At 40.5% G+C, this 18,139-nt stretch overlaps 1 protein-coding gene across 7 annotated transcripts in view; it reads left to right on the plus strand.

The window, feature by feature from the left end:
- Positions 1–18,139, plus strand: part of AFF3 (AF4/FMR2 family member 3) — a 575,972-nt gene that overhangs the window by 549,143 nt on the left and 8,690 nt on the right. For all 7 annotated transcript variants that reach the window (XM_045077717.1, XM_045077718.1, XM_045077719.1 and 4 more), the window contains 4 exons: positions 7,959–8,022; positions 10,280–10,416; positions 15,663–15,734; positions 17,568–17,661. In XM_045077717.1, coding sequence (XP_044933652.1) covers positions 7,959–8,022; positions 10,280–10,416; positions 15,663–15,734; positions 17,568–17,661 — 367 coding nt within the window. The remainder of the gene's footprint in view (positions 1–7,958; positions 8,023–10,279; positions 10,417–15,662; positions 15,735–17,567; positions 17,662–18,139) is intronic.

Here is an 18,139-nt window from a genome sequence, read left to right on the forward strand (position 1 = left end):
AAAATTGTGTCTGATGACAACATGGCAGTTTGCATTCAGAAGCCGTAATCTAACAATGCGATCAAACACAATGTGTAGTAGACCCTAAAGTGCTTAAAACCTCCCAACATTTCCAGCAGGTGATGTTAAGGGCATGATATTTAAACACACACACAAGGGTATCACATATATTAATACAATGATATTAAATATACATATGGAAAATTTACATATAAGAAATTTTCCAGTATATAGACCAAAAATCTAAGTCAGAAACAGTGACAAGTAAATGGCCATATTCTGATCTGCAGTTTCTCAGACTACTTACAAAAGGAAATGTTTCTGAATCTGCTGGGGCTATTGGGAATATAATTTTTTCACTTTCTGTGTCAACAAAGCTAATGTCTTCCTATTAGCAATATGTATAATTTTTCTGGCTGACAGCTACAGTAAAACTGTCTTTTTACGGATATAGATATAATGGAATAAAAAAGCACTCTTACATATCCATCATATGGAGAGATAGATGTCATGTTCCAATTGCCATGTGTCCTAGTTGATTTGAAATCCTTAACAGTAAAGTAAACATGCAACTCCAACAGCCAGTCGACCACTGAACTAAGAAAGTCTTGGGAAGATCCATGAAGCTTGAAAAGCAAAACTAGGCATTGTCTCTTCCTTAAAACCATAAAAATCCATGTCCCTCAAGAGATGACTGGACTAGGAAGTCACCCATACTGATGCAGAATGTCTCCCAGGTCCAGTTCATATGTGCTGAGTATTTTTACTAAGGGCCAGGTACATTGGCTAGAGTTAAGATATGAAATTAATTAATCCTCAGTCATTAATTCAGGGCATAGGGAGGCACATGGCTGGCTTCTGCAGGAAGGTGCCTTGGGACCCCAAAACTTCCACCTCCTGCTCCTCTCTGTTCTACACCAGTTTCCCCACCAGCAGCCTCTTTGACAGACAAGGACCTGGCTCCTGTCACTTTCCTCTACTTCTCCTCGCTGAAAGCGTCCACAAGCAGTGAACCAACCAGACAAGCCACCAGTGGGGAAAAAAAAAAAGAGCGAGCTAGAGAAATCGCTCAGGAGTAATTTAGAGTTGATGGAAATCCAGCTACAGTGATCCAAAAAGGAACAGATGCCACACTGTCATTTAATTTTTAAAGCTGCATCATGTAGCTTCTAGATAAAAGTAAACTCATCCTTTTGTATTATAAATACTGGTTAATGGTTGAATAAACATGCGATTCAGACAACAGCTGAATTCAGTGGGCGCTTAATAACAAGTGCTGAATGAACACAACTGAATGAGAATAACATTCCCAGAAGAGTAAGGCCTGCAGTTTTCCCCCCCAGTGAATATAAGGAATCTAAATGCAGGTAAGTTTAAATTCATGGCTTCTCAACCCCTTCTCCTATGTTACTTACCAATTAAACAGGCACCAGTTTATGTCTTCGGGATGTAGAGGGAACCAAACAAAATAACACTTATTTTTAAAAATGTGATCTAGGTCAGCTTGTTCTGTGTAATTTGCAGGCTCAGATTGGTGGCAGAGTGGCTGCACCTCCCTGACATTTAGCCATGCTCAACACTCACTACTTGACAGCCACGGTTTTAAGGTGATGCTGGTGTGATTGCCAAACTTTTGTTTAAAAAAATCTGTAAGAATTTATGTCAATAAGTGACAGCACTTGATTCAACTCAAAGCCTAGAAACTGATCTTAGTAGTGTGAAGCCATGAGCTGCAGATTTCTTTGTGTCATAATTAGTGTCAGGGGAGTTCTTGGCCCAGGAACATCAAGAGAGAACAACTGTGTCGTGAAGGCCTCAGTACAGAAGTCCTGAGCAGAGCTGAGTGGTGAAATGCTTGGCTGGGAAATCAAGTCCCCTTTCCCAGCAACCATATTGCTGTGTTGGGGAGCCAGCGAATCCTGAATGCCAGGACTGCCTGCTGCTCCCAGAAGGATGTACTGTCTCCTGCCCATATTTCACAAGGAAGAGTCAGTCACGATCATCACATTCAGCACCACCACCAAACATTCCATCTGTCCCTGTGCACCCGTAACAGGAACCCAACTACTTAAACCCCCCGACATTGAGAAAAGACTCCCTCAGCCACGTGGTGCTGAAGGCCATGGAGTGTGAAATGTGGCTGGGAAGGAAGAAGGATTGGCATTTGTGATATAATTATGCTCAGCAAATCTATAGCTGAAAGGATTTAATTTTTTAGAGGATAGGAAGAGTTGTGTATGTAAAAGGTCAGATCTCTTCTGGCATGATTTAGTCAGAGGACACCAATTGAAATCCTTGAGGTGACAGTATGTTGAGGCAGGTGCTCCCACGGAGGGCTTACAATTACCATTTGTTTTTTCCTGAAGGTCCCCCTTCCCCACCTTTCCTGGTAGACCATTACTACACCTTTTTTTTTTTTCCAATATTTTATCTATTCATTTGTGATAGAGAGAGTACACAGAGCGAGAAAGAGAGGGAGAAGCAGACTCCCTGCCGAGCAGAGAGCCTGATGCGGGACTTGATCCCAGGACCCTGAGAACATGACCTCAGCTGAAGGCAGACACAACCGACTGAGCCACCCAGGTGCCCCCCCCATTAGTACACCTATATGTTCTTTATATGTAATTCTCTACTTTATGAGATCCCGGTCTCTCAGCCAAGTTATTTTGTTCTAACTGGAACAGTAATAGAGAGAGAGAGAAAAAGGGAAAAAGACTAAGCTCGGGGTGGTGGGGAGTAGTGAAGGACAATGCTTCAGACCTCCCTGATTGAAATCTTAGTTCTCTGATCACTTTAAGAGTTTTGTAAAATTATTTTATTTTAAATGTCACACCCAGAGAAGAACAACAAAGTGATGAGTTTCCGTTTCAATAGAAAGTGGCTTTTGACTAAATGACAAAAACCTGCAACACTTAGCCTGTGCATCCCAGAAAACATGCTGTTTTCTGTGCATGACCAGGAGAGAAGCAGTCATGGGCAGGAGCCCATGGCCTGCATGAGATGCAATGAGTGTTCACTTGTGCTTCTGAGAAGCCGGACTCTGGAGACCCTGGGGCCCCAGCCAGCATCAAGCTAATGGAAACCAAAAGTGCATTTGAATCCTTGCTGCTTAAATGCAGTCTAGTCTACCTGCTTCCTTCAAGAAGCACTCATAAAGTCAATCCCAGCCTGCCAGAGACCCTGACTCTAAAGTGCCCTCCTAAATCATGTTCACTTCAGTGGATTAAAAAGAATTACAGTTTCCCCCACTAGCTGAAGATAGAGCATTCATATGAAATCATTTGTAAGCCAAAATTGTGTAATGCAAAGAGTATCCCAGCTTTCCGAGAGCTCACCTTGCACTACTACTTCACTTGGAAGAGAGACCTACCCTAGTACAGTAAGGTTTTTTTTTCGGATACATTAAGATCCTCTCCAGATTAGCAAAAACCATTCTAGGTCTTTCGTAAAAGCCAAGTGGCTTGTACCGCAAACTTTGAGAAAGCAGGGGGTTGCCTGCACCTAACTTCTTACACATTCTTCTTTGTAAAGAAAGTACTTCAAAGCTGAGGGACACAGTAACACCCATGGGACTTATCAGATGACAAGCTGACAGGATCTCGGATGATGAATTCATTTGGTATGCAGTTGCCTATCTGTCTGATTTGGACTCCAGCTTCCCTAAGAAAATTATCCAGATTTCTGCTGTGCCAAGGAACCTGTTTGTTCAAACACATTGAGCTCCCATCCCTGCCAGTTTTCACAAAACAGGCGGCTCTGCTGGGGGGGAGGAGAGGGAGGGTGAGGTGGGGGGGTGTATCTCACAGAGGTAGGAATTACAGAAAGAAGGCTGCCAGCCTCTCCGTGGGAGACCATTCAACTCTATCTCAGCCTTGGAGCAGAACAAAAAGCAAGGTAGCTTTAATGCTTCTCTGCCAGAAGAAATACCAGGGTGGCTCAAACCCTGTTGCTGCTCAGAACTAAGGCTGCGTGTTTATAGGTGGGGTAGTGGGAGGGTGAGAGAAAAAAAACATTCTATTTGGATCAAGTGTTGAGTTTTTTTTTGTTGTTGCAGAGAGCTCTTACAACAAAGATACACATGGCTAAGCCTTGGCTTTTAAAAAGATCACTCACAAGCCCCATTTCTGAAGAACCAAAGATACACAGTTAGTTACGTGTGTGATGTTTAATTGAACTTCTGTTAGGTTCATTGATGTATCATCATAAAATACCATCACTGTGAAAAAACAATATGAGGAGTGTTATTATCTAAATGAAAAAGGAAAACTCGAGGCTTTTCATGTTAAAAAAAAAAAAAAAAAGATTGGATCACAGATCTGTTTGAACACTGAAATAATTAGATTTTATTGTAGTAAAGACTTGGCCAAGTTATAGTCTATAACTGCCACAGTGGTGATGACAGTTCTGCATCCCTCCTGACTTGTACATTGCCGTCAGAGTGGTGCCTTCATGATAGCATGCGCCCACTACACTACTGGACAGTGTTGGTGGCATCCCATTGGCCCCACTGCCTCTGTAATGTTCTGGTCTAGGAGCGGGGCACTGGAAATCACCTGAAAGGAGAAAATGAGCCAATTATCCTGCAATCTTCAGTGACTCAGTGTAGTGAGCCCTCCATTACATGCGAAGATAAGAATTCTTACTAATGTGTTTGTAAATGGCCTCTGGATGGTACACTTTTTTCCCAGCATCTCAGGTTAGTGTCAGCTGCTATGATACAGTCAGAAAATTAGATGTGTTACTTATCCATGTGCACTATTATGAGAGTTTGTGACTCAACCTCTGTATCAGGTCTAAAAAGTACATTCATAGGCTGCAGATAAGAACAGTGGTGATTAAGGAACATGTATGAAGAATTAGGAGATCCTACTGTCCCTAAGGGTAAGTTAGAAGGCTAGTTGAAACTAAGATGCCATACCTTATTGCTGGGAGAATTCTTTCTTGAAAATGAAGTGCATTTGAAATGATGATCTATTAGTGAAAAGGTTTGCAAAACCAGGCAAAAAAAGATTGACCAAACTCATATACTAGAGTGTGGAGTCGATAATGATGTGGAGAATTTCAAGTTGCCATGGAGACGTTCTCTGGCTTGTTGGCTGTGATGCTGCACCCCATCAGAAGCCACCACTCTCTTCTAAACTCAAAAATGAATTCAGCTATTCAGGGGGGATTCATGGACCTTCTACCATGTGCCTAAAACTATAGGGTGGGGAAGGTCAAAGCATAGGCCACAGCATAGGCCCTGCTGAATGTGTACCAGCTACAGAGCTGCCCACATGCCAGGACTTAGCCCTACAGCTCAGGAGGTAATTAAATGTCTAAAAGTGTAATGTAAACAGGAAGGGGCATCCAGGAAGGACAGAGATGAGCATGGATCAAGTTACCAAGAGGATCTCACAACATAAGAACTTGGGGGAGTGGTAACTCATAGAAGGAACTCAGTGAATATGCACGAAGTGAGCAGAGTATTCCAGGTGGGAGGAAAAGGATGAGCAGAGAGGTTCTAAGACAGAGATGGCATGTAAACACCACAGCAAGGAAGACACCCATGGCTGTGGTTGAGGGCCTTGGGGAGTCATTGGTACAGTTCAAGAGTTAGGCAAGATCTTTGGCGGGCTGAACTGAGATTGATTCTTTGGGAGCTGGAGATTGATTTTAGGTCTATGAGTAGGATGGTGATGTAATGAAAGCCATGTTTTACAAACACAGTCAAGGTTTGTTAAAGCTCAGGATAGGTTGGAGGGAAGTAAAACTGGAGGTCAATAGAGGTGATGAAAGCCAGGCCTGGGTGGTAGATGTGGTCCATAAGGAAAGGAAGGATCTTTACAAGGAGAATGCGCTCACAACATCTGATAACAGGGAAGAGGAATAGATGAAGATACCGGAACTCCTCTCCTGAGCAGATAGGCTCTGTGAACTCATCTGAAGCTCAGGAGTCAGGTCTGGGTGTGGGCTAGAGGTAAGGTCTGCCCTTCTATGCTGGGACATTTAGCAACAACACAACAAAAAATAATGGAGAAGATTCTTAGGACAGTGCAACTATTCTCTATGATACTGTAATGGTGAATAAACATCTTTATACATTTCTTATACCCCACGGAATGCACAAGACCAAGAGTGAACCCTAATGTAACTATGGACTTTGGGTGGTAATGACAGGCCAGTGGAGGTTCATCAGTTGTAACTAATGTGCCTCTCTGGTAGGGGATGTTAAGGAAGGTAAGAGAGGCTGGTGGGAGAGGGGCAGGAGGTATTTGACAACTCTCTATACTTACCATTTAATTTTGCTGTAAACCTAAAACTGCTCTGAAACATGAAGTCCATGAAAAAACAAAAACAGTAGCAACACGTATTTAAATTTCAGAATTGGAGTCTAAGACCAGTATTCAAAAGTCAGTGTTCAAAGGTCAATGCGTGGGCAAGGAAGGGAAAACCACATGTAAAGTCAACTAAAACCCATTCAAATGGAAGAAGTGTGAACATCTAGGAGATGAACTAGAGAAACAGAGCCAGTAGGAGCAGGGCCTTCCTATGAAGGACACCTCAGGCCCCACTGCCATGGAGATCCCCACTCCCAAGATGAAGGAAAGGTTTCAGGCCTAATGGCAAGAATGATAGAGGGATGGTGAGCCAAAGACGGGGAGTTTCATTTTACACATTAAGGAAATTCTGTAACTATGTCCCTTATTTCTTTGTTGGGAAAGTTAAATATTCTCAGCACATTACCACAGTAATACAGTGTTTTATGGGGAAGTAAAAGAAAACCAAGGTCCTTTTCTCACCTCCATCATTTGCACTTGAAACTAAATGGTTTGTTTATTTGTTTAATTGATTAAAACCATTAAGATGAGGATAAACTTTTGGGATTGTCACGGTGCACATGGCATTTCTAAGCATTTTTGATAATCCCCTTTGAGTAAAAGGATTCTCTGACCACCTAATATTGCGGTAAGGGAAAAGACCAATTAGAATCTGAAAGAGGAGCGTTCAGAATAAGCATGTAACAATAGGTGAGTCATTCTGTGATTAATATCACTATTTACATCTTACCTCTCGTTTGGGGAGTCCTGGCTTATATTGGATATTCATGAATAGATCAAGTTTATTGATTATATAAAGACCCATAATATAAAAAAGTATATGTGTACCTAGAGTATGCAGATTTTTAAAAATCTATCAGACTAAGCATAAAAGGTACTGTCTGATGAGTAGCTTAGCATAACTTGGAGTCATTACACACACTCGGATCTGTCTCTGTATGAATTACCTTCATCTCCCAGCAGAGTTAGTGCTGGCCAGGGTTATTGCTTTAATAATGCACATGTCTGCTGTTAATGTTTACCAGCTAGCTAATCAGAACTCTGGAGAATACATGCCATGTTTGCATTGTTACAAGGTAGACATCACTTTACAATTAACTTCATTACAACTGGAATATAATGATACAGTGTTACTTCTTTTCATGTTCCACAGGGAAACCCTAAAATAATTATATATAGATACATGCAACTGTATTTATGCATATAATGACATGTACTTTCATAAGAATACATAAACATACATCCATACATGTCCATACAGTTATTATTAGGTATATTTATGATCTTTACATTAAAAAGGGATTGTTGTATACAAATATTGTGTAAAATAAGATTTTTTACTTGTTTTCTTAACCATGCAATAAGAAATCTGATTCATAAATTAGGCACTGGGGAACCATGTTAAAATCACTATAAATGTAAACTATCTGCATATATTGAGTGTGTTTTTAATAGCTAATTTAAGAGAAAAAGAATTGTGATATTTCACATATACACAGTAATTTGGGAATGCAAAAGTGCTTGATTCTATATTAAACAGACTTTGAAAATTGTGATTCAAGTTTGAGTAAAAGGGAAGAATATTTTCAAAAGATCTTGCACTTACACAATAATGGCATTTAATATTCTCTCCTATAGGCCACGCAGTGCAGATTATTTTATGCAAGAAGCTAAACGGATGAAGCATAAAGCAGATGCAATGGTAAGACCCTTTTCTCTCCAGATATGTTCTTCCAAATTATGTTTGTACTGCAGCTTCATCACTGGGGCCATATAACTGGGGTAATTATAAAATCTATTACAAGGATGGCTGGGTCTGTTAAATGGAGAAATGTTTATATAATCAAGTGTTCATAGCCCAATAAATTATGACTTCAACCAATAATGTCTGACTGGGAGAAAGTCCTGGATAAATGAATATTTCAATTTAGTTCTAAAGTTTGAATAGTAACTAGAGGCAATGGAGTCAGTGGGTGGTAGTATTTTGTTCCTTTAAAAAAAAAAAAATCTAGGTTTGCATTTTTCTTTCTTATTAGCCTGGCCAGCCCTTGGCTTGGTCCCAGGATCAAATCCCTTTTCAAAAAGACTCCTGTTTTGCCTGTCTATCTGCCAAAATTAATACTTCCTCTGAAACTGTATAACACAGAAACTATTATGCTGCATATAAGACCCTAAAGTCACCATGACTTGATGTTTAAAAAAAAAAATACAACTTAGTTAGATAATCTCCTGTCTTGGAAAGCTTGACTATTCCAGGCAAGACATAGAAAACTTCTAACTTTTTCTATGAGTAATCACATTGTTGTTCCATCTTACGGTCTCCTCCAAAGAGACTTTTTCCTACCTAGTAATTCCAGTTCTGTTCCCCTCCAGCATTCCTAACTGGCATCAGGGTGCTGCAGATGAATAAGGCATTTCAAATGCCCTTCAGGGTATTATTCCAGTGTTGAAGATGCTGAAACCAGAAGCGTACTCCTCCCAGTGCTAGTGATGTTGCCAATCAAACATTTATTTGTAAGAAGATCTCTGCCTAGGGACATGGGGTTGCAGGGGAGATAAGCAGAGTTATCAGAAAATAGACAAAGGAAATGGAAGGTCTAGTTCTTCTCCTCACAACCCCACAATGTGGTGGAGAGTTCTTCACCTGAAGAAGCCGATGCCTGGTCACTATTAAAGAAGAGCACCGAATGTTAAAGCAGAGTGGGATTTTCCTCCTGAATCACCCAAGGTTTACCAAGATCATTCCTTCTGGTCGTGTTACCAAATGTGGCCTTGCCTATCAACATGCTGTTCCATCCAAGCTGATGCCCTCCCAGCCTCTGAGCACACCTCACTCATCCCAGTGCAGGCTCCTGCAGCCACAGAGCCTCACACAGACACTCACAGCTACTCACACCTCCAGCTTCCTCACTAAACCCAGCCAAATCATACCCATTCCTTCCTACTCTCATTTTCAGGTCTCCCCCCGAGGCCTCCGCAGCCCCTCTGAACCCCTGACTTGCTCCCTTCCTACCATCTCTTTGCATTGGACTTTTGGCTTTGCATTTTCTCAGTTAATCACAGACTGCCTTGTACTTTGAACTATATTGTGGGTGCACGTTTTTTCTTTTCAGATATATTCTGGGTTCCTGGAAGGAGCTTTTGTGAATCAAGTGCACACTACACAGAACTGGGTGCTGTAGAAAATACTTGTTGAATGAAATGAACTCCTTGGTCTGAAAGCATTGCCAAGAAATATTCCTCTATGGCCTATTAGATTTATAAGCTGTTTAAAAACTTGGTTTGCCATGGAGGGAGGGTTTTGCTCTCCATTGGTGTTTTCTACAGTATCCACTATGAATGAGAATTGTTTTTAGAGGCAAGACCTAGTATAATAGAGTATTTGTGTAATTCTGTTTGTGTTGATGAATGAGTATGTGAAAACTGGGAAGATTATACAATCCAAATTTAGAATACGTAATTACCACAGAGAGTAACAATATATGAAAGTAGGAACTTGATATGTAAGTTCAGATTTATGAGATGCTGATTTCCTCCTCAGTGATGTGGGAGGAAATTAGCATAAATTGGACAACTTGAGGTCATCCCCCAAGTTTTTTTTTTCTTATTTAGCATAGCATGGAGGGACAAGGATGGAAGTTGCCCAGCAATTACGGGTTAGAAAGAGAAAGAGAAATTAGAGCAACCGTGTAGTTCTGACCAATTCTGATTGGCAGCTGTTGTATGGATTTGGGACATAGCTGTCTGTAACCATTCATTCACCTACCCTCAGCCAGTAGCAATTTGTGAAAATAACTAGAGAAGGAAGCATTCTATTTTTTTCTTCTCTCGGCTCCATTCACAGGATTTTGGAACTCAAAGTCGGGTTTCTCAAATAAAGCATATAGACTATGTGACAGTGCTGTTTAAAAAAAAAAAATTGTACTTAGGAAAGACACTCTATTAACTCTGTTGATCAGGTGGAAAAGTTTGGGAAGGCTTTGAACTATGCTGAAGCAGCTTTGTCATTTATTGAGTGTGGAAACGCAATGGAACAAGGCCCGATGGAGTCGAAATCTCCTTATACAATGTATTCGGAAACAGTAGAGCTCATCAGGTAAGCACTTTGTCTTGTTGGGGAAGTGGAGGGGGTAAGGAATGTATGTCAGTTCTCTGAAAACAGAGAAAAGAATCCCAGCCTTCACTATCAGCTACCAAGAACTAAGGTTCATCCTCACAAAGAGGAATGTAAGATTTTGCAAGGCACTTTAACACACCCTGCTTCCTTTGCTTTCTTTGTGAGTGAGTAGGAGAGCTCTTCTAACCCTCGATTGCTACAGAAAGAAAGCTGAGTCCAAGTGAGATGTGACATGCCTACCTCACCCAGGTGGGAGTGGCAGATTTTGAACTGATTTCACCTTTATACTGTCTTTTTTAAAAAAAAAGTCTGATTCAGGTTAGTATCATAAAAATCCTAACTCTATCAGTAAATGATTCAGGAGTATTCAATGAGAGAAAAGATTCAGGGGTATTTTAGGAAAGGAAATCTTTCCAGTGATATGCTGTCTCAGAGGATACTGATGTTTTGGTCTTAGACCTGAATAGGAACACCATCCCTCACCTGCAGTGAGACATGTAATGTGAACAGAAGCAGGGTTCTAACATGGGCACATCAAGGGATTGGTTGGGAGACTCTTGTCTTCCATCATGGAGACCCAGAAATATACATCTTTAATGTGTTTTTAAGGAACCCTTAAGGAAATCTCATCCATGAACCATACTGAGAACTTTGTCATACAGTTTATGTCTCTAGTTAATTCAACTGCTTGGATAATATTTAATACCCACAGGTAAAACTATTCTTCTCCAAAACTAACTTTAAGAGACTTTTCTAATTCTGGAATTCTTTGCAACCTAAGATTAGGTATTTACTCTGTCACTCCAGATGAAAGATTTCTAGCCATCTTAGGTCATAACCTTTTTGATCTGCATTGGCCCAAAGATGCAAGTTGGTATTGTATACCACTTTCCTTCAGTAAGTAGTTTCCAACCTTTGAAACTGTCATCTCAGTATCAGAGTACACGTCATCTTCATAAAATACCTCTTAATAATGTTTTTTAAAAATTTTTTAATGTTTTGAAAGTCAACACTGTTCAGTCACTTTTCTTATTAAAATATTTCTACTATATCAATGTATTGGTGATTTCCTCATTCTATTTTCTTTTTTTTTATTTTTAATTTTTTATAAACATATAATATATTTTTATCCCCAGGGGTATAGGTCTGTGAATCGCCAGGTTTACACACTTCACAGCACTCACCAAAGCACATACCCTCCCCAATGTCCATAACCCCACCCCCCTTCTCCCAGCCCCCCTCCCCCCAGCAACCCTCAGTTTGTTTTGTGAGATTAAGAGTCACTTATGGTTTGTCTCCCTCCCAATCCCATCTTGTTTCATTTATTCCTCATTCTATTTTCTTAAATGGCATGCTCTTTTTGTCAGTGAAGGCAAGAAATCACCATAGTAAAATACTTAAAATTACTCTAAGAGATCCTAGATTCTTCCATTGCTTCCTCAGAATAAGGCACAAACTCATATCCACAAGCACGTAAGAAAATGGTGACACTGGATGGGCACAAAGAAGTAAGGTGCCCTAGAATGCAAGTATGCAAGTGCCTCCAACACAGGGAATTGGGAGGGGGTGTTCTGGTTTGTTTGTTGATATATCCCTAATCCCTGGAACAGTTCCTGCAATGTAGTATGTGCTCAATAAATATTTGAATGAACAAATAAGTCGGAGGGCCTATGGTGAACTGGAGTGTGCATGACCCCCTTTAAGGCATTCAAATTTTAAAAAATAAATAAACAAATGCAAACAACAATAAAGCCTGATGTCAGTCAAATACACCTGGAGGTGTGATGTGCTACACTTGCTCCACACCAGGGTTAGGACTCTGGTGTGTTCACTGATGCACGTGTCATTGCATGTTGGAGAATATAATCTATCTTCTAGATAACTCAGACTGAATAGAATCCCTTAAACCACTTAGAAAACTAAGACAAAGAAATTTTTCTTATCTGAGTTGGAAAATAACATTAATTCACCACCTTAAATCTGCATGTTGCCAACCAGGCTTAAGATTCTTCTCCCACACTGAGAAACACCGGGAGCTGGGAGCACTGGCAAGGGAGATCTCCTCACAACTGTCCAGCTCAGGGTACCCTCTTTGTCCCCAGAGGTGGAGAATTCCTTTCTCCCCAAGAGATACCAAGCACCACAAATCAAAATGGCACCACAAAGACTCTGAAAATTAAATTGTAATTGGAACTACAGCCCAGAAGTAGGCCAGACCTACCTGCTAAACCTAAACAGTGTGACTTCCTTTTAAAAGAGAAGATTTAGATAGGATCCAGGGTCTCCTAACATAAGAGCCAAATGTCCAAGTTACAATAGAAGCTCACTCATCATACCAAGAAACAAGAAATGACAACTGGAATGAGAAAAGATAGCCATTTGACACCAATCACCAAGAAGAATCAGACACTGGAATAATCTAACAGGGATTTTAAAGCAGCCATCATAAAAATGCTTCAACAAACAATGATAAATTCTCTTGAAAGAAACAAAAAATCAAAAATCTCAGCAAAGAAATATGTTATTTTTAAAAAAGAACTAAACATAAATTGCAGAAATGAAAAAGATAGGAGAAACAAAAATCTCACTGGATGGGCTCAGTAGTAGAGTGGAGATGTGTTGGTGTATAACCCTTTCAAGAGCTTCCCATATGTAATCTGAATCTTCCTCCTACACATTGTGAGTGGGTAGACACAGGGGGAAAGGGGCAGACCACTCCAGTTTGGTGGGTGGCAGGTTAAATAAGCAAAGAGAACTTACTCGGGTGGCCAGAAGATGAATGGATCCCTGCACCTGCGCACCAGATCTTAAAGTTTATATAGAGGCCTTAAATGGGCTCAGCCAATACCCTGTGCAGATATTCTCCACGCCATATCACTATCTCAAGGTGTATCCTTGCAGCAGCCTCTGGGAGCAGAAAAGGAAGTAGAACCCACATTTCAAGGACAAGGGAGGAGGTGAAGAGCCTCCAGTGACCTGGGACCAGCTCACAGGGTCCAGGTCAACTGGCAGTCACAGCTTTTTGAAGACCTTTCTCAACAAAACAACAGAGGATAGAATTAGTGATCCTGAGAACAGAAAATAGAATTTACCTAACATGCACAACAAAAAGAAAAGAAACTGAAAGAAAAAATGGATAGATCCTCAAGCACAGGGACAAAAGATCCAACGTGTGTATCATTGTAGTCTCAGGAGAGGAAGCAAGTGCGGCTCAAAGAGTATTTGAAGAAGTAATGGCTGAAACTTGCCAAGTTTGGCAAAAGACATAAACCTACAGTTATAAGAAGCTGAGAAAAAACCCAAGTAGGACAAAACAAAAAAATGCATGCCAAGACACATCATAACAATGTTTCTGAAAACTAAAAACAAAAACCAAAAAATCCTGAAGATAACAGGAGAGAAATGACACATAACCTGTAGGGGAGCATCAGTTCATATGACAGCAGACTTCTCATCTGAAACCACGGAGGAAAGAAGAGAGTGGCATGACATTTTTCAAGTGCTGAAAGAAAAAAACCCTCAACCTGTGAATTTTAGATTCAATGCAACTTCATTATACAGGGATGAAGAGGAAATAAAAATATTCTCCAACTAAGAAAAACAAAATGCTTGTTTTTAACCTATGAAGATTGACTAAAGGAAGTTCCTCAAACAGAAAGGAGATGACAAATGAAGGAATCTTGAAGCATCAGAAAGGAAAAAGAACAACAGAAGAACAGAGATAAGGATTCATGTCATAAACTATCCTCCTCATGAGTTTTACAAATCCTATTCAGTGATGAAAAGAAAAATTATACCACCAGCTGATATTCAAGATAACATTATTTAAAAGGGAGTAAAGTAAAGGGACCTAAAAGGAAATAAATTCTCCACTCTTCACTCCAAGTGGAACATGTTAACACCAGTGAATTTCAGTAAGGCACATATGCATTTGTAAGAAACCAAAGCAACTACTAGGAAAACTGTGCACAGAGATAGAGACCTTACAAATCTGCATGGTGGGTAGGGCGCCTGGGTGGCTCAGTGGGTTAAGCCGCTGCCTTTGGCTCAGGTCATGATCTCAGGGTCCTGGGATCGAGTCCTGCATCGGGCTCTCTGCTCAGCGGGGAGCCTGCTTCCTTCTCTCTGTCTCTGCCTGCCTCTCAGTGTACTTGTAATTTCTCTCTGTCAAATAAATAAATAAAATCTTTGAAAAAAAAAGAAAAAAAAAAAAAGAAAAAAAAAACAAATCTGCATGGTGGGGAGCTAGTATAATAACAGTAACATTTCTTAAGTATTTACAGTGAACTCTACCCATACATCCTTTCAACAGTGCTATGTGATCAGCAATATTAGTCTTATTTTATTGGTAGGGAAATTGAGGCTAAATTCCAATTTGAACCCAGAACTTTCTGACCATTCACCTACTGTCTCAGCTCTCTCAAAAAATCTGCAAGTAACTTGGTATATTATTGGGAGAATGGGATGACCATAGTCCCCTTGGTTTAGAGAAATAAGAGGGATTACGTAAAGTGCATAAATGCCACTAGTTGTGCACATGGGACACTTACGCAGCCATCAAAGTAAGAGTTCCTGAATAATGAAAGAGGCGTAAATCCAAGCATTCATCTGAGTACAGGGAGTGAACATTTTTCTGGATATTGGTTTAGAAGGATTGAACTTCACTCCATCTTGTCAACCACTCAGCCATAAGTCTAAATTAGTAAAAATGGATGTGTCACCTTGACTCATCTTGTATTACTCTCAACTGTCTGTAGCATTTGGACTTGTATTGTTGAGGAACAGAAACTGTCTAGATGGTCCTAAAAGTTATTTTGTTCTAGTTGTCATAGTAGTGTCATGCTTCGGGGAAAATGGGGCTACTTCAGCTAGCTTTTAAGAAAGAATTAACAAATGGGGCACCTGGGTGGCCCAGTTGGTTGGGTGCCTGATCTCAGGGTCCTGAGATCAAGCCCCATGTCGGGCTCCATGCTCAGCGGGAAATCTGCTTGAGATTCTCTCTTTCCTCTCCCCTCCCCCCTCCCTCTTTAGAGAAGGCAGGAAGGGAGGGAGGGAGGGAAGAAGGAAGGGAGGAAGAGAGAAAGAGAAGAGAGAGAGAATTAACAGCAAGTACTATGAAAAACTAAGTATTGGGCAAAGAGAACTTCAGTCATAAAAGATGTTTTATTATTAATGAGAAAGCTTCTTTAAAATTTCTTTTGTTGTTGTTGGTTTTTTCCCCCTAGGTATGCTATGAGACTAAAAACCCATTCAGGCCCCAATGCAACACCAGAGGACAAACAATTGGCTGCATTATGGTGAGTGCATAATATCAGCTTAAAACACCTTTCTCGGGGCGCCTGGGTGGCTCAGTAGGTTAAGCCGCTGCCTTCGGCTCGGGTCATGATCTCGGTCCTGGGATCGAGTCCCGCGTCGGGTTCTCTGCTCGGCGGGGAGCCTGCTTCCTCCTCTCTCTGCCTGCCTCTCTGCCTACTTGTGATCTCTCTCTGTCAAATAAATAAATAAAATCTTTGAAAAAAAAAAAAAAACACCTTTCTCAGCCTTGTATATGTTCATTGGTAAACCAGGTGCTGAAAGGCATACGTTTTTCTAGTGTCTTCTGACATGCAAAACCAAATGCAGTTCTAATGGTGACCAGGGAGAGTCCTCACTGTTTCTTGTTGCTATACCATGCATGATCTGAATTCACAGTGATTGAGAATCAACAGGTCCATTACACAAGAATAATTGTTACTCTATGTGATTGTGTATGTCTCTGTGTGTGCCTGTGTGCACACATGCATGTACCTATCCGTGTGTGGGTATGCACACCCAACTTTAAAATCAGGTAGGTCTGTGCTTTAATAATTTGAATGTGAATTGTGCCAAGTGTCATTTTTCTTGTTTAACACTTTAGACACAATCAAAATAATCCATTTGTCTATGTACATGTGGGATTAGTATGACTGAATCAAGATGATGGGCTGAAGTTCTCAACACATCAGTCTAAGGAACAAGTTCATTACACTGTAATAATAGAAGAATTTCTTTTAAACTGTTCCAATATGTAATAGATCTTTTGTATATCTGTAATGATTACAGTGGTACTAATTATGTGAGGATAATAGTTTTCCCCATTACATTTCCTTGGGACATCTCATCCCACTCTCCCAAATCACAGGACACCTACCTGTAGAAATCCAACATTCTTTGCTCTATGGTGATTCACTCCACTCTAGAACCTAATCTACAAGGCGGAGAATCAAGTGTCAAGGAATGTAACATCAACATACACAGAAGAGAGTGTCCTCGGGTAGTTTTCCATCATCTGCAATCTGATGTGCTCAGAAGAGACTAGAAAGTTATATGTGGTATGTTGGCATTCCAGCATGTCAGCACCAGATCTGAGGTAGCAAATAATTATGAGTGAAAAGCTCCAAGGAAAGGAGGGTATGTCTCAGGAAAGGCTTTCTGCGTTCTTTTCAAAGTTCAATACTAGGATTAACAAATTAATAATGATTAATAATACTTCATATTATATAAGATAGAATACTAATATGTAAATAATAAATATAAAACAATAAAATAATAACTACTCTCAGCATTGAATTCTTTCTGCTTATAAGACATTTGTACCTGTTATTTTATTTGAACTACTTCTAGTCCAGTAAAGTAGTTTAAAAATAAAGGGAATACAAACAGGTAAAGAGCTATTCTTTCAGCTAAGCCAACACTGCTGAGGTCCTGGGCACCAGGGGGCAGTCAGAAAGGAAGGTGGCTCCGGCCAGAGACTCACCCAGCCATGGTGAGAGCTGTGTGTTAGCACTCCCTCACTCCTCCCATGGAGAGAGACTGCCCTCTAGTGGCAGAAGAAGAAAATGGCCTGTCCCTTAGCACCAAGAAAGAAGCAATAAAGCGAGGATCTAGTGTAAATGTATTTATGGTGTACTCCTTAGAATTTTGAATTAGATCTTTTGAACACAAGGAAAGTCAGATACTTAGCAGACATAAACATAAGTATAATAATATTTCGTACACATAATCGTGAAATAAATATGGGGTGCCTTCGAACAACAAGAGTTTTTGTTTAAGTCTTGTTGGCAGAGGACACACTCATGCTCCCAGCACCCATTTCTCTCTTTCCGCCTCAGTTACCGCTGCCTGGCTCTCCTGTACTGGCGGATGTTTCGGCTCAAAAGGGACCACGCTGTGAAGTATTCAAAAGCACTTATCGACTATTTCAAGGTATTGTCTGACTAGTGGGCAGCATTGTTGCTTGTGCCCAGTGGTCTCCCGGTCAAGGACATTTTTGAGGAGCCTAGTAGAATCCCTGGCTTTGGGGGGCATACAGGACCCCTCTGATATCAACAGTAACCCCCTTTATGATGTATTCACGGTGTTCAAGTCCCAGAAAATGACCTTGTCAGCCTGTCTAATTTATCCCCCTGCCTTGTGTCCAAGTACTTTCACAGTCTCAAGAGAAAGAAGATCCAATTACCCACTCCAGTGTCCTAGGAAACTCCTCTTCATAGCTAACAAATTCCTCATGTTCGTTTACAGCTTCTTCCTCTTGGAAGTAACTACTTAGAACTTCCTCATAGCTCCCTCCAGTAGCTCATTTAATTTTTAGTAAGGGTGTTGTTTTAAATGACAAGAAATGGCTCAATGGAATACAGAGGCACTAGGACAATGGCAGTAGGTAAATATAAGGGTAGAATTGGAA

Source organism: Mustela putorius, unplaced genomic scaffold, assembly GCF_011764305.1.
Source record: "Mustela putorius furo isolate JIRA1106 unplaced genomic scaffold, ASM1176430v1.1 tig00000224_pilon_pilon_pilon, whole genome shotgun sequence".
Taxonomy (NCBI): Eukaryota; Metazoa; Chordata; class Mammalia; order Carnivora; family Mustelidae; genus Mustela; species Mustela putorius.